The 17,355-nt window shown below is 47.5% G+C and overlaps 1 protein-coding gene across 2 annotated transcripts in view; it reads left to right on the forward strand.

The window, feature by feature from the left end:
* Nucleotides 1–17,355, forward strand: part of MSH3 (mutS homolog 3) — a 324,355-nt gene that overhangs the window by 5,046 nt on the left and 301,954 nt on the right. For both annotated transcript variants that reach the window (XM_088443712.1, XM_088443713.1), the window contains exon 2: nucleotides 5,655–5,757. In XM_088443712.1, coding sequence (XP_088299838.1) covers nucleotides 5,655–5,757 — 103 coding nt within the window. The remainder of the gene's footprint in view (nucleotides 1–5,654; nucleotides 5,758–17,355) is intronic.

Genomic DNA, 17,355 nt, shown 5'->3' on the forward strand with positions numbered 1-17,355 from the left:
TGAATCTGAAGTCTCTAAACAGATTCATCCATGTGCCCAAATTCCATATGGAAACCCTACGGTCAATTATGCTGGCAATGGAAACCTTGAGTTTTCATGGTTGCCCTGGACATACAGGATGCTTATCTGCATGTTCCTATTGAATGATCTCACCAAGGATTTCTGAGAATGACGGTAGATCAGCAACATTACCAATTTCAGGCTCTACCCTTCGGGCTGGCCACAGCCCCTCTGGTATTTACCAAGATAATGGCAGCCAGGACGGTTCATCCCAGACGACAAGGAGTCAGGACACTGCCATATTTGGATGACATCCTGATATTAGCACTATCTCAGGAGATGTTACAATGTCATCTCCAGATGACCATTGTCTGCCTACAAGAGCACGGCTGGATAATAAATTGGAAAAAGTCTTTCTCCAACTCAGCAGATCTGCTGGACTCTCTGGGACAGAGGATTCTTCTACCAGAGGACAAGATTGCAGCACTACAATCCCGTGTGCACAGTCTACTTTGCAAGCAGGAAGTATCAGTTCACTTGGCAATGCAGGTGCTGGGCTCCATGGTGTCCACATTCAACATGGTGGCTTATGCTCAGTTCCACTCCAGGTCCCTGCAGCAATGGATTCTGTCTTGTTGGGATGGTCGGTATCATCGGATAAGGTCTCAGAGGATCCGCATCTCTCCAGAGGTTCGGCTCTCCCTTGCCTGGTGGCTGCAGACGACACATCTGGACAAGGGTCACCCGTTATGGGTCCCAGAATGAGTACTCCTCACCACGGATGCAAGGATGTGGAGCAGTGACAGGTCTTCACTCTTTTCAGGGAAGGTGGACGGATCAGGAAAGTCACCTACAGATAAATGTTTTGGAGCTTCATGCAGTGCACAGAGCGCTAATTCTGGCGCAGGACTTTCTTCAGGGCAGGCCGGTCCAGATTCAGTCCCACAACACGACTGTGGTGGCCTATATCAATCATCAAGGAGGCACACAAAGTCCGGCAACCATGAGGGAAGTGACACATTCTGCTGTGGGCAGAATGCCATCTTCCAGCAATCTCGACAATATTCATCCCAAGAGTCTTCAGCTGGGTATTGGGTTTCCTAAGTCGTCAGGACATACACGTCTGAGAATGGGCTCTTCATCCGGACGTATTTCAACTCCTGGTGGACAAGTGGGGGCTACCAGACGTAGACCTCATGGCATCACCCCAAAACCACAAGGTTCCAAGGTATGGGTACAGAACAAGGGATCCCTCAGCCGCCTTCTTGGACGCTGTGGCGGTGAGATGGGACTTCAGGTTGGCATACCTGTTTCCTCCAATCTCCCTCCTCCCAAGGGTTGTCAGAAAGGTCAAGCAGGAGGGCGACCGGAAAATACCAATAGCTCTTGCCTGGCCCAGGAGACATTGATTCACCAATCTGACATGTCTATCCATAGACAGGCCACTTCCACTGCCTATATTCGGATTTACCTCGACTGGCTTTGTCGGCATGGCTCTTGAATCTTCCGTCTTAAAGGCCAAAGGTTTCTCTATTTCTGTGATCCAGACGATGCTTAGGGCAAGGAAGACTGCTTCATCCCCCATCTATCACTGGATTTGGCATTAATTTTTTCTTCGGTGTTCCCACAGAAAATATGACCTTAAAGTTTTCAGGGTCTCGTGAGTGCTTGCTTTTCTTCTGGCGGGATTAGATTTATGGTGCATACACACGGTCAGATTTGTTAGATTAATGATGAACGAATGAACGATTTCATCAACCATTTGAATGATTTCTGACAGTATTAAAATGAATGAAATCGTCCAAATCTTACTGCAAACATAGTCAATGTCAGATATCATTATTTGACATGCGGGAACGTTCATCGTTGGTCAATGTATGCCCCACAAGTCAAAGATACGTATGAATGATTGAAGGATTTTTACAATCGTTATCATTCAGATCTTTAACAAAATCGTGTGTATGCAGCATTAGGTCTTCGCCTGGCTACCCTGAGAGTTCAGGCTTCTGCATTGTCAGTATGGATCCAGCGCAGAATTGCTCCCCTGCTGGATGTTAGAAGTTTTTTGCAGGGGGTTCTCCATCTGCAACCTCCATTTGTCCATCCGGTGGCACCATGGAATTTATCTTTGATTCTCAGGGCACTGCAAGATTCTCCTTTTGAGCCCTTGGATAAGGTGAACCTTAGATGGTTGACAGCAAAGACAATTTTTCTCCTCGCTATTTCCTCAGCTCGCAGAGTTTCGGTTTTGGCAGCACACTCATGTCGCTCTCTCTCTGGAGCTGTTCTCCATACTAAAGCGTGTTACCTTCCAAAGGTGGTATCCCATTTTCATATTAATGAAGAAATTGTAGTCCCAGCCTTTCAGTCTTCAGACCTTTCTAAGGGTGAAGCTTCCGTGGATGTGGTTCGTTCCCTACGTATCTACGTTGATCATAGCAGCCCCATCAGGAGATCAGATGTACTCTTTGTGTTATATGGGTTTCACAAACTAGGTTGGCCAGCTAACAAATAGACTTTGGCTCGCTGGTTGCGTATGACTAGTTCTCCGGTCTATACACAGGCTGATTTCCCTGTCCCGAACAAGGTGACAGCACGTTCTATTCGGGCTGTGGTACCATCGTAGGCAGTTAGACATGGCGCTTTGGCTGAACAGCTGTGTAAGGCAGCCACTTGGCCTTCTGTCCATATCTTTCTCAAATTCTATGCATTTGATACTTTTGCCTCCCTGGATGCTTCCTTTGGGCGTCGGATTCTTCTCTCTGCTCAGGAGTGTCCCCACCCTTAAGAGACCTGCTTTAGGACGTCCCCAAGGTAGATCCTGTGGACCCTGAAGAAGAAAATTAGAGTTATGGTATAACATGCCACAATTAACTCTTTCTTCGAGGTCCACAGGGTACCCTCCCTGACGCACCTGGCCTCAGTTGGGATCTGTTCCTTTCTTTTTGTATCACTGAATCCCTCTTCGTGTTTTGAGAGTGTTTCTTGGGTACATTGTACTTCCTTCTCCACTTCCCGTCTCTTGCCATTAGGCTTGTTTACAAACTGAATGCATGTGGCTGGGGGCGGGATATATAAGGAGGAGGACCTGAGCATGCTGGGAGCTTCAAAGCAGTAAGCTGTTTGGTGCAATGGATCACTCCCAACTACATACACCAAGGTAGATCCTGTGGACCCTATGGACCTCGAAGAAAAAGCGTTAACTGAGGTATGTTATACCATAACTTTAATTTTCCCAAACCTTGCCACTTATGATTGATTTGGAAGCTGTGCACAGCCAAATAACATACTTCTCAAACCACTACTTGTAGTGCTGATTGGCCAGTGCTGTCAATTGAACTTCCAAACATGGAAATTGGGATGTCACTGCATGTCTCCCTGGACACCGGGATGTAAACTAGTTGCACACATACTGATTTGGCCAACCTGTTTGGTAATATTGGACATAATTGTGCAGCTGTAGCACTATGTATCCTGGCAAATAAAAACTGATTGGTTTGGAATCTACCTCTGAGGACAGTCATTTAAATCCCCGATAACAAACTTCAGGGCATTGATCATCATATGTCTTAGAAAGGCCAGATGCACCCTCCTTTCGGCTTAATTGTTGCTAGGCCAGAATAGCCAGAGAATAGCCAAGGCTTGTGGGTTTGTTCTGAGGATGGATTTACTAAGTAGATCAATGATCTCTATGATAACATATGTAGTGAATGTTTTTATGTTTAAGTGTTTATTAACTTGGATATGCTGTTTAAATTTAACCAAAGGCAATAAAAGTTATGCAACTTTTGTAACTTTTACGTCTGGTAGCCAAAGTTCAGTTCATATAGATGTTATGCATTATCCAGTCTACATTATAAATGGGATGGGTGTGGGATGCCGGCGCTCTGGATCCCGGTGGTGAAAATCCCGGCGCCGGCACCCCGACAGGGTTAGGATACCCACACTTGTTGGTAGGTATCCTAATCCTCCACCTCTCCCTACCATAACTCTCACGCTCCCTCCCCGGTGCCTGAACCTAACCTCTCCCTCCCCCCCCGCCCCAAGTGCCTAAACCTAACCTCCCCGCACCCAAGTGCTAACGCTCCCCCCTAACCCCGCTACTTACCCACGGGATTCCAGCGGTGGGGATGCCGGCGCCGGATTTCTGGCAGGTGTCGGGATCCCGGCGCTGGCATTCTGACTGCCGGAATCCCTGCGGTAGGGATATTGACCGCATCCCTTGTAAATGACTGAATGTATTCGCACTGGAGCTGCTGGACATTGGTTACAGAACTATTGTGCCACTTGAGCTTCAGTGATCACACAGAACAAAATATATTGTGAGTCCCGGGGACTCCTCGCTTTAAAAATTTGGGGTCCTACTCCACTGTTTCTGGGTTCCATTACACATTATGAGGGGTGAGGGCAGGCAGCAGTTGGGACTGTGCTGGGGGCAGTTAGGATAGAGTTGGGTCAGAGGGGTAAGGGTGAATAGCAGCTGGGGCAGTACTAGGGGCATGCAGAGGTTAGAGGCAGTGCTTGGGGGTAGGGGGGGGCAAGGGTAGATGATAGCTGGGGCAGTACAGCAGGGCTGGGGTAGGGAGGGGGTATTGGTAAATTGCAGCTGGGGCGGTACAGTAGGGCTGGGGTAGGAAGGACGTATTGGTAAATAGCAGCTGGGACAGTACAGCAGGGCTGGGGTAGGGAAGGGGTATTTGTAAATAGCAGCTGGGGAAGAACTGGGAGGGGGCTGCACCAGCAGCCGCAGGAAGTTACCCTCAGCCCCCCATCTGCCACAGCACCTATCGTGTATGTGCCAGCGCCTACCTCCCTGGTGCTGGGGCCATCCTGCCGCTGGGTGCCGGGCCTACCTCCCGCAGGGGCCGTCCTGTTGCTAGGTGCCGGGGCTGTCCGGCCGCCGGGGCCATTCTGCCGCTGGATCCCGGGGCCTACCTCCAGCTAGGGCCGTCCTTTTGCTGGGTGCAGGGACTGTACTGCCGCCAGGGCCATCCTGCCGCTGGCTCCCGTCAGGGGCGTGTTGTAGCTGGGTGCCGGACCGTCCTGCTGCTGGGGCCGTCCTGCCGCTGGGTGCCGGGACCTTCCTCCCGCCAGTGCCTTCTGCTTGCCGGGGAAGCAGCTGCCTACCCTGTAGTCCCGGGTACTGCATCATCAAAGGAAAGAAAGGTGCTGCTGCTGAACTTGGGCTGGCTAGCTCTACCTCCACTATTTATAGTCTTCCCTGGCCAGGCCAGGGAGACATTAATCATTTGATTGGGAGCCAGGAGGGGCGCGTCCCTGGGGACCCACCCATTTTGCAAAAGTGATTCCCCGTTCTTCATATACGAATAAAACACGTGCTATAGCGCGTATTTGCGATCACTGTGCTTACTTTAGTACTGGTGGATTGCAGGTTCTGGGAGAGTGTTATTGGCCTGTGGCTTTCATCTTTTTGTCCTTTTCATGGTAATCCAGGCTTTAGTGCAGTTTTATATGGTCTCAGAGAAGGAACCATCATCTGTCTGCTACAATGGAGGCCACTATGTAGGGAAGGAGGATATCTGGAAGACCAGAGGCCTTTTAGTATGAGCAGTAATTGTCACAAAATCTTTTTTTTTTTTTTGTCTGACATATTATTACAGTTTTAATTGTGGCTATTCATTTTTCCATCCTAGGTCTCAGGTACCAATGCAGTGCAAGATGGAGAACAAATTGTGAAAAGACGGAAAACTGACCATGAAAGTGAAGGGAATGATGGCCCCGGTTTAGAACAGACAGGTAAGGCAGCATTTCAGATTCCGATCTGGAATTTAACCAGTAAGCAACTCAAATCAATTTATTGACTGTGAGTATTTTGCATTACATTTTTGCTGACGCATTATTGTGGATGTGATAATAAATTGATTTGATTTGAAATCAGAAGCCACTGTGAGAATCTCTTCTAAACCAAACACCAAGGATTGTGTTGGTACTCTGATGTTTAGGTTTCTCTGTCATAGAAGATCAAAAACATGCTTTAATTTAAGTCTTGTTTAATCATTTCACACTTAAGGTGCGTACACACTAGACAATATTTTACACGATTCGCCCGATTATGACACATCAGAACGACAAATCGTGTAAAAATGTCCAAATCGTGAGTGTCCACTCACGATTACGATGCCGAGGCGTGTCCCTGTGGGTCTACATTGCATCTTCAGATCTTACCTACAGCATGCAAGATCTGCCAATCTCTGACACGATGCACTGGAAGCGTTAAGGACAAACGATAGATTGTTTAACACTTTTAAGCACCATATCGTGTCCTGGAGTGCTGAGGAGCAGCTGGGGAGAGTTCAAGGGAAAACGCTCACGATATCGCATCATGAGCAGATCGTCTATTGTGTACGCACCTTTACTATGGGATAGCCCAGATGAGCAATTTGTCACAGAGTACTTGGTTTGTTTTAATTAAAACAAATACACCAGTGGTACAATACAGCAAGCATAAATAACTTTAGGACTTGCTTCTTGCTCTGTCCAGATGGATATAAATTAATTTGCAGCATGAAGGTAAATTCATGAAACGTGCTGAGCAGTGTATCTTATTGTAATGTGAGGAAAGTCATTCTATCAGTTTGAACTTCTGTACCAGGGCCGGATTAACAATGGGGCAGGGGGAGCTGCAGCTTCGGGCTCCCATTGAAAATAGGCCCTCAGGAGACTGACAGCGTTGCCAGAAAAACCTTGTTCCTATCACCTCATACTGCTGCCGACGAACACTTATGTAATTCAGTCATTTCCATATATGATGTCCCGGTGCCTTCCAAAACCAAATAGTAAATAAGTATGCAGTGACAGGTGGGACTCCAGGGACTGGCACAATGTACAAAAAATACTTGTCATGACATATTTTTTCTACATTGTGCCAGTCCCTGGAGTGCCACCTCTCTCTGCTTTTACATATTTAATGTATGTGTGTGTGTGTGCGAGTATATATGTGTTGTAATGATATGGGATAATTAGCTCGGTAGAGGAGTGTCAGTGGTGCAGTGTTAGGTGCTCGAATGAGGGTCAACACACACAGCTTTCCAGGTTTTTGTAAATGAAAATATTGCTTTACTATCATCAGCATGCATCAAACAGAAAACAAAACAGAAAACAAAACAGCAAACACATAGCCCTCACTCAGGGCAACTATCTCACTTCTTGAGCCCTCACTATCCTGGGCAGCTAACCTGCAAAAATAAAGTGTCTCAAAGTCTCTCCAGTCCTGTCTCTCAAAGGTACTGTATACCACAGGTTCCAGCCTGGCTTGGCTTTGGCTGCCACAGCTCCTCACATGTACAGCCTCACAGTCTGGGCTTCTTACTTGCAGGTAGCATAGGCTCTTGCCTGCTCACACTCACATTCAGCCCCAGAGTTTGGTGGCCTTCCCTGTCTCCCACAGGTCTAGGCCGCGCCCCTAGGTGCCTAGGTGTGTTCCCACACTCTATTTTTCTTCTCTGTGTGGGCGGATCTCCCCTGCCCCACACATAATCTATTGTTCATTCTAGCACCCTGTACCTGTTAAACCTGTGCAGTTCCTCTTTCCTGCCTGGGCTATCGCTCTCTGCTGTGGTGCTTCTAGCACACTCTGGCCTGTATCTGGACAGTTTGTTGCATCAGCTGAGTGTGCTAGAAGCACCATAGTAGAGAGCGACACCGCATGCACTACATAGATAGATCTAATATCTTCTTGGTATAGCTATTAATAAGATTAGGTCCTTTTTATATAGAGATGTCATATTCATAACATCACTAAGTGACCCACATGCTCTTCAATAGGGAGGTTTTAAATTCATGTGATCACTAAGTGCCATTTTTCTTTTTTGTCACACTAACAAAGGATATTTCCTTTTGTTTGTAGACTTTCACATTACACTGTTGCTATAAGCGGGGTGGGGAGTGCAATTGAGGTGATTGAAGGAAGGAGCCAGCCACAGCCCATGATGCAGGCCACACCCCCTGTGCAGACCACACCCCCACAGCACTGGTCATGCCCCACCACATCACTAGTCACACCCCCTGCGGCGGCACACGATAGGCCATTTGAAAGTCAGCTCCAGGCCCATGTGGACCTTAACCTGGCACTGAGTGGCACGCATGTTAAGCATACAGTTTCTGTGGCTATGCCACGGGAAAGGAGTAACTCCATATAAGCATTAACATTTAACTGGTAGTTCACTTAGAAGAGGCGACAGGTACTACTACATATATAAATGCTTGTGAGCTTCCTTTGAATGTAATTCTTAATCTTTTGGAATTATCCAATTATTCAGTGATTTCAGTTTTCACAGACAAATTGTCAGGCTACTGAAATGATTTATACAGCTGCTGCAAGAATTGTGGGTATTCTTTGTAAAGTACCAAGGAAAAGAGCAACAGAAAAGCATGAAGAGGGTGCATCACCCAAACTTAAATACCAACTATTATATCCATTAAAGAGCGCAAGGCCGGATTAAGGTCTTTGGGGGCCCCTTGGCAACAAACATGTGGGGGCCCCTATTACATATGAACGAAATGGGGGTATGTGCAATAGGGACCGTATCGCTCGTAAGCGGTACATTGACAAACAGCAATAAGCTAAGCTCAGCGCTGTTTGTTAAATACTGAAAGGAGGACATAACGCCTTTAGCGTGTGCTAAAGGGGCTATGTCTCATTCAGTGATCTGAAAATATGCGCTATAGAAGTAGGGTAGTTAGGAATCCGGTTCTTAAAACCGCACGGGTCCTGCAGGACGCGCTGTGTGTTCTGTGTCCACAACAGCCTATCACCGCAAGCAGCATCTCCCTAGCCAAACGCTGCTAGCAGCGATTGGTTCGGGAGGCACTGCCGGCAGTGATTGGCTGCTGCGGACATAACACACACACACGAAGAGCGTACAGCAGGCCCGCTCTCTCAGCTAATTGCAGCCGGCAGCGCTGCCTGCGATGTAACAGCCGGACCAATAGGAGCGCTGTCCGCTGTGACCAATAGGAGAACCTTTACTTTATATGTAGTCATGATGCATTGCTGAGTCCAAGTGACCGGTCCCCCGCCCCCAGTGCAATGTATGGACTTTAGTAGAAATGCAGTACTCGGCCAGGAACCCACGCATCAGGTAAGGGCAGGAGTTTCCAGGTCAGACTATTCTGTAAAGGAGCAGGTGTAGGAGGATAGTAAGACGGGATGGAGGATTGCCAAGGGTGCAATATTCCCCCTCCTCCATTCTGTGCTGGTTATAGACTGGGTTGTGGTAGAGGCTGCTCTATTCCTACACTGTTACCTGATGTGCAACCTGGAAGTGATGGACGCTGTACCAGCACATCAGTGTGCACTGGGTAAAGCATAGCTAAGAAAAGGGCCCCATACACTTGAGCCACGATTCCCCATTCTGATCTCCGCCAGCCTGTTCTGCCAATTGGCGACTAAAACTGCTGATCTGTGGACATCGACTGCCAGCAGTGATTGGTTTGGGAGATGCTGCCGGAAGTGATTGGTTGCTGCAGACATAGCACACACACACACACAGCACATCCTGCAGGCCCACTCTCTCAACCAATTGCTGCCAGCAGCGTCTCCCAAAAAATTGCCACCGGCAGCGTCTCATCCAACTGCCACCGACCGGAGACCAACAATTTAACTCTCTGGTCGCCAGCGTACTTAGGCGACCCATTGGCGCCGACGGATCTTCCTTGGCTGCAGATGCGCTGCCTGCGCTTCATTGCAGCTCTCTACATTCAGACAGGAAGGAGCTGGAGGCGACCAACAATGACCAGACGGGGGGCTTCAATCAGGAAAAGGAGGTAACCACTGCCCCAACAGCTGTCTACTCTTACACCCTTCCCTACCCCCCCCAGTACTGCCCCAGCTGCTATCCTGAATCCCCTCCCCAGCACTGCCACCAGTATTGCCTGCCCTTAGCCCCCTTCTTTTCCCCTAGTACTGCCCTAGCTGCTATCTACCCTTACCCCCACCCTACCCCCCAGTACTGCTTGCCTCGTAGCGGCCTCCTTGTCCCCAGTATGCCCCAGATGCTATCTACCCTTACCCCCTCCCTACCCTCAGTACTGCTTGCACCTATCCTCCTCCTTGCCCCCAGTACTACCCCAGCTGCTATCTACCTTTGCCCCCTCCCTACCCCCAGTACTGCATGCCCCTAACCCCCTCTTTGCCCCCCCCCCAGTACTGCGCCAGCTGCTATCCACCCTTCCCCCCCCTCCCTACTCCCAACACTGCCTGCCCCTACCTCCCTCCTTGCCTTTGAGCACTGTCACAACTGGTTTCTTCACTTACCTCTCCCAACCTGTGGCACTGCCTGCCCTTACTCCCCTCTACCCACAGCTCTACCACAACTTCTCCCTGCCTATACCCCCAGCTCTACCCCAACTGCTGCTTGCCCTTAACCCCCACTACCCTAACTGCTACCTGCCTCCAGCACTGTCTCAACTGCAACCTACCATCACCTCCCATAATATGTGATGGGACCCAGAAACGATGGATTAGGACCCCAATTTTTTAAAGCCAGTGGTCTTTGGGACACACAATTTTTTTTAGCTCAGCGCGATCACTGTCATTGTGAAAAGGGGCTCATGGGCTCCAAATGAAGAAAAAAAAACAGACGTACACACGAAAAAGCACAATATACACCCACATGAAATAAAAGCGCTTATAGGCACCCACATGAAATATTCCAGTTGTGCAATCTTATCCACATTACACCGCACATTTGAACTCATTTAGACCCGCTCGCTAGATGCGTTCTTTCGCACCCAGTTTATGCAAAATCGGTTGCGTGACAGCACGGCAGGCGATCGTACGGCAAGGCATAAGCAAGCCCACTATGTCTTGGCGTGCGATCACTTTGTGTATGCACACACTCACCAGCCTATCTTAAGACGCCTACTTGCGCAATACAACCACCGGTACATCGGGCACCATTGGAAGCAAACGCAGCGCTTGAGGTTGAATATACCCTACCTCAAGCATTGCGATCAAATCAGTGTGAAATACAACCAGGTGACGTGTACAATGACGCTGCCTGTTAATTATGCACGCCTCTGAAACAGCGTTGAGACACTCAGGCACGTCTGCGTTCGCATGTCCTCTCCCCCGTTTCTAGCAGACAGCCCCTGTCACCACCGACAAACGGCTTCTCCTGTCACTCACTCTGCTGGGCAGTCTATGCGAAATGAGCGATCGCTTCCCAATCTCTGGTTTGCACACTGCGATGCATGTGCAGAATGCAAACATCGGCCAGCTACAAGCGAACCCTTCTTAGCGTCCGGGTCTTAATCAGGTCCATAGTGCCCCTGATTCACATTACACCACATAGTAGTATCCCTTATTCATGTTATGACACACAGCAGTGGTACTTTTACACAATGCCAACAATAGTGCCCCTTATACACAATGGCCACAGAAGTAGTGCCCCTAATACACATAATGCCCCCTGTAGTGAAGCTGCTTATACGAAAAAAAAAACAAACCCTTACCTTAAGCCCCGCTCCCGCATCTGTCTGGCTGGCAGCTCCTCGGAATTATTGGAGAGACGTCATGACGTCTCTCCCATAGTACACTGCGGGAGCCGGAAGCCAGAGCTCAGGTGTGAGGGGAGGGAGCCGGGCACCCTCTGGTAACAAAATCTCAGCGGGCGTCCGGCTAATGAAACCTCCCTGCGGGGGCGGAACTGGTTCCGGGCCCACTTTAACCCCTGGTGGGTGTGGGGGCCCCTTATGTGTATGGTCCCCACCCCCACACACTTCTCTGTATATTTTCTTTTTTTTAAATTGCGTTTATTTATAAAGTTTGTCATTTTATAACAAAAACATCAAATTACAACCCAGAAAGAGAAAACCCTCCCTCCTATAAGCCCAATCCCCACAGAAATAAAATAGCTAGCCATTAAAATAATACAATTACATATTCAAAAACAGTATATATATAAAACAGAGCACATTATCAGCACAGAAAAATATCTCAACCTTGCGGTATAAGAGAAAATTTACTACAAACATCTCAGAATAATAAAACATTATTGCACAGTCTCGCCGGTCTCCAGCCCCCCACCATCCGAAGTCCCCTCACCTCCATTAACATAATAAGTTGAAGAAATCCACGGACCCCAAATACGTTCATACTTCAGGATAGAGTTACGTTTGGTGTATATAAAACGTTCATGCCCCACTACTTCATTCATTAACCCAGACCATTCAGCAAAAGTAGGGCCCCTAGCTGCCATCCAAGTACGGGCAATACAAACCTTAGCCAAAGTCATCGCATTAATCACATATTGGGCCGTCAATCGATTAACCCTGTTCGAAAGACCCAGTCCAAAGATGCAGATTTTAGGTGACAAAATGGGAATACTACTCTCTGTGATGGTAACACAGGTGGTGACCCGGGACCAAAACACTCGTACAGCAGGGGCACTCCCAGAGGAGATGCCAAAATGAGCACTGGGAAACAGAACACTTAGGACACCTATCTGACACTCCAGATCCAAATCGGTTCATCAACAAAGGAGTAAGATACACCCTGTGTAGTAAAAAGAACTGTATCTGTTGGAATCTCACTGCAGAAGTGGCGATCACATGACTATTCAACATGAAAGACCATTCATCATCGTCTAATGGACCCAAATCATCCACCCATTTAAGCCTAAGTGATACTAGGGTATCATCGGAATTAGCAGTAAGGAGGTAGGAGTAAAGTCTGGAAATTAATCGCCTACCACTAGTTGCTTGCAGCATAACCCTAACTGGATCAGGAGTAAATTGCGGAGGGCCTGCAGAAAACAGGACAGCTAGAGCGTGTCGGAGCTGTAGGTAACGGAAAAACATAGTATTCGGGACCCCAAATTCAGTTCTAATAGTGTCAAAACTTTTTAATACCCCGTCACTATACAACTGTCCAATGGAGAGAACCCCCCTCCCAGTCCACAAGGAGCTACTATCTAATAGGGCCAGTTCTCTTAGAGCAGAAGAATGCCACAAAGACAAATCAGGATCAATACCCTCCGCCCTCACTAAAGCACGGGCCTATTTCCACAGCTTATGAGCCTGCGTGACCAATGGAGCTCCCCCTGTAGGGCATTTGTCATCTAATAATAACTGCAAAGGGGAACATCCTCTAGTAACAGTGTGTACCAATAAGGTAGGTAGATCCTGGTTCTCCCCACCCAAAACCCACCCCTGTAAATGAACCAATTGTGAAGCCAAATAATAGAGGCGGAAATTTGGCAATGCCAGACCACCCAGTGCTCTAGGCCTACATAAAGTTTTAAGTTTAATTCGAGGACGTTTTTCAGCCCAAACTAAAGAGGAGATATAACTATCTATCAATTTAAATATACGTGGAGAAATATAGATAGGGGCCTGCTGAAAAACATATAAAAATTTGGGGAGAACAATCATTTTTACCAAATTAACCCTACCCGTGGCGGTCAAGGGAAGTTTATTCCAAACATGCAGCTTGGATTTCAGGAAATCAATTTGTGGTTGGACATTAAGTGGGACAAAGTCCAACATAGATGACGTTACCCAAATTCCCAGATATTTAAACTTAGTGGTCCACACCAAGGGAGTATTTACCGTACTAACAGGAGTAGAAGGACCATGTAGAGGAAGAATGCAAGATTTGTCCCAATTAATGCGCAGTCCAGAAAATCGTCCAAAAGAGTCTACCACCGAGAGAAGGGCAATTAAAGACTCTGATGCATCAGACAAGAATAACAACATGTCATCCGCATAGAGAGCCACCTTGTCGACCCTTTGTCGTATCCGAATTCCCCGTATTCTGGGATCATTTCTTATAAGACACGCCAAAGGCTCGATGGCTAGGGCAAAGAGAGCTGGGGAAAGAGGGCAGCCCTGTCTAGTACCCCTAGAGAGGTGAAAAGAAGGGGAAACATGTCCATTAATACAAACCCGCCCTAAAGGGGAGGAGTATAACAATTTAACACAAGCTATAAATCTAGGTCCCATCCCAATACGAAACAGGATCTCCCAAAGATAGTGCCACTCTACAGAGTCAAAGGCCCTGGCGGCATCCAAAGACACCACCACTGCCCCATCCTCCACAGAATCCGCCAGCTGTAAAATTTAATATAATCTCCTAAGATTTTGTGAGGTAGACTTTCCTGGCATGAAACCAGTCTGGTCAGGATGTACTACCTCACTAATTATCCTATTGAGCCTGAGTGCAAGCATTTTGGCCAATATTTTAATATCCGTAGAGAGGAGGGAAATCGGACGGTAAGAGCCAGGATCAAGGGGATCTTTTCCAATTTTAGGGATCATGACAATAATGGCCTCAGACATAGAACAGGGGAGAGTACCCAGGTCACACAGTTCATCAAAAAGATTAAGTAATCTGGGAAAAAAGAAAAGGGCATGCTTCTTATAAACCTCAATGGGAATCCCATCTACTCCTGGGGCCTTACCTCCCGGAAACGAAGAAACAGCCACCCCGACTTCCTCTACAGTAAATGGGGAGTCTAGATATGCTCTGCTATCCTGAGAAATGGAGGGGAGGGATATATGTCCCAAATATTCAAGCATCTCGTCTAGGGAATAATGGGCTTGAGAGCTGTAAAGGTTAGCAAAGTATTCATAAAACACCTTCGTGATAGCTGGTGTAGAAGAGTGCAAGTTACCACAGGAGTCACGAATTTGAGCTACAACTGTAACAGGTCAGACCTCTCTAGAAAGATATGCCAGAAAAGCCCCAGATTTATCCGAGTCTGAATATTGACTATGCCTAACAAATAGTAGACGTCTTCTAGATTTATCTAAAAGGAAATCAGATAAAACTTTAGTGGCCTCCATATATGCGGATCTAGCAACAATAGAACCCGAAGATAGATATCTCTGTTCCAGCAAAGTACAACGATTTTCCAGCTCAGTCTCCCTTTTCTTATGAAAAGTTTTAATATTTATCACCCTACCAATTAAGGAACCTCTCAGAACAGCCTTGAAGGCATCCCATAATATGTTATAGGAAACAGAGCCAGTATTATCAGTAAAAAAATTAGCCCATTGGGATTCCAATTCCGAGCCCGCACCCATTAAAGTAAGCCAGAAGGGATTAAATTTCCAAAAGGAATGGCCTCGCGGAGCAGCAACATCAATAGTCAGTGCTAAGGGGGCGTGATCCGATACACCCCGGGATCGGTACTCCACCTCCACAACCTGCGGGACCAGCCTCCCGGATATCAGCGCGAGATCAATCCTAGAAAAGGAATGATGAGAGGCCGAGAAGCAAGAGTACCGAGCCAAGGAAGGATGCCGAGCCCGCCATACATCCACCAGCCCAAGCTCATCCACTAAATTAGCAAAAGAATAAGGGGAGGGGCCAGACACATTCAAACTTTCACGCCACCTATCTAGGGCAGGGTTTAGCACGTTATTAAAATCCCCGACACAAATAACCGGGGTATCAGGTGATAAAGAAATAAATTCAGCAGATTTCCTTAAAACCTCACTGGTATAAGGTGGGGGAATATAAATTGCAAGAATGTAAAATGGAGAGGAGTGAATAGAAGCCCGTATGAAGACATATCTACCCATGGGGTCCACTCTAACATCATCCAGCACAAAATTCAGGGATTTTCGAACCAAGACTGACACACCTCTGGAATATGAGGAGTGTGTAGAATGGTAAGCCCAGCCTATCCAAGGTTTCCGCAAGGCCAAAACTTTCCCGCCCACCAAGTGCATCTCCATCAAACAGATAATATCGGCCTGGGCCTTTTTTACCTGATTCAATACTAAAGAACGCTTGACCTTATCATTGAGGCCCCGGACATTCCAGGAGAGAACCCGGAGAGTGGAACCTAAACTAGTAGCCATCATGGGGTAAGCCATACATCAGGAGAACGAGGAGACATTAATAACGGAGACAAGACAACAGGGAGAGGAGACCAGCGAGACACAGCAGCTCTGTACAACAAAGAAAACCGCAAAGGCCGAGAATAGCTTAAATACCAGCATATTAGTTTGGTAGATGACATAGCAATGGCATGAAATAAAAACATAAAAAAGTAAATTCCCACACAATATCCCTTAAGAAAAACCCACATCCCACCCTGTATATCCACCCCAATCAGATATACCCAAATCCCTAACCAAACAACTATTAACCCCAAGCCAAGATATCCGATAAACCCCTTATTCTTGTTGAATTATACTAAAGAGTAAAATAGAAAAAAGAAGAGGGGGGGGAGCAACTCTTACCTCAGCCGTAAGGTGGAGTATCGGCTAGGCCCAGAAAAGAATTACCCTCCCCAGCACCCAAAATAACCATATAAATGAATACCACAATAATAATGCCAGTTGAGAAGCATAAAAAAATAATAATAATAATAATAATCAGCAGACTATGTAAAGAACAAACACATCTGGAATATTAAGTTCAAGTCAGTCCGGAGGAGCATCTTTCCCACGACCTCTAAGATCCAGCCACGATGAAGCCTCCCGTGGGGAATCGAAGAAGTGAGATCGACCATCAGCCACCACACGGAGTCGAGCAGGAAACAACATGGCGTATGAGAGGCCCAGATCACGTAAACGACGTTTAATTTGTTGAAATTGGGACCTAGACTTCTGAACATCCATAGAAAAGTCCAGGAACACAGCCACCCGACTTCCATTGTATTCCAAAGGGCCCCGTAGACGAGCCAAGCGAAGTATCGAGTCTCTGTCCTTGAAATGCAGGAATTTAGCAATAAATGTGCGGGGGGGGGGGGGGCACCAGGAGGCAGAGCCCTGCCAGGGATACGGTGCGCTCTCTCCACTGCAAAGTGAGCAGTGAAATCATCTCGGCCAAATGTGTCCACTAACCATTTTTCTAGGAACACCTCTGGTTGAGACCCTTCCGACTTCTCTGGAAGGCCCACAAAACGGATGTTATTCCTACGAAGACGGCCTTCTATATCAGAGATTTTCGTACGACAGGCCACCATCTGGGACTCCAAGGTTGTAAGCCGTCCCGCAACCGGTGCAGTGATATCCTCTAATGTGGAAATACGAGTCTCAGCCTCCCCGACACGTTCTCGCATCGTCTGCATATCATGACGGATAAGAGAAAGTTCACCATAAACTTCAGAAATCTTGCCAGACAACGTTTTCTCTGAAGAAGTAATTGCCTGCATTAAATTTTGCATAGTGATCTCAGGCCCCGGGGGAAACTCCCCAGGAGCAGGCGGGGAGGAGGGCTGAGAAATAGACGGTGTTTCTGAAGAGCCGGATCCCGTAGCCCCACCCGTTCCAGAACGGGAGAACCTTTCCAGCCGCGCAGCAGCCGACTGTTGGGAGTTTTTCCCCATCTTCACTGGGCCTCAGGGACCGATGCAGGAGGGTGAAACCAATACTGGG

The sequence above is a fragment of the Taudactylus pleione genome, unplaced genomic scaffold, assembly GCF_031769625.1.
Source record: "Taudactylus pleione unplaced genomic scaffold, aTauple2 ptg000333l, whole genome shotgun sequence".
In the NCBI taxonomy this organism is placed as follows: domain Eukaryota; kingdom Metazoa; phylum Chordata; class Amphibia; order Anura; family Myobatrachidae; genus Taudactylus; species Taudactylus pleione.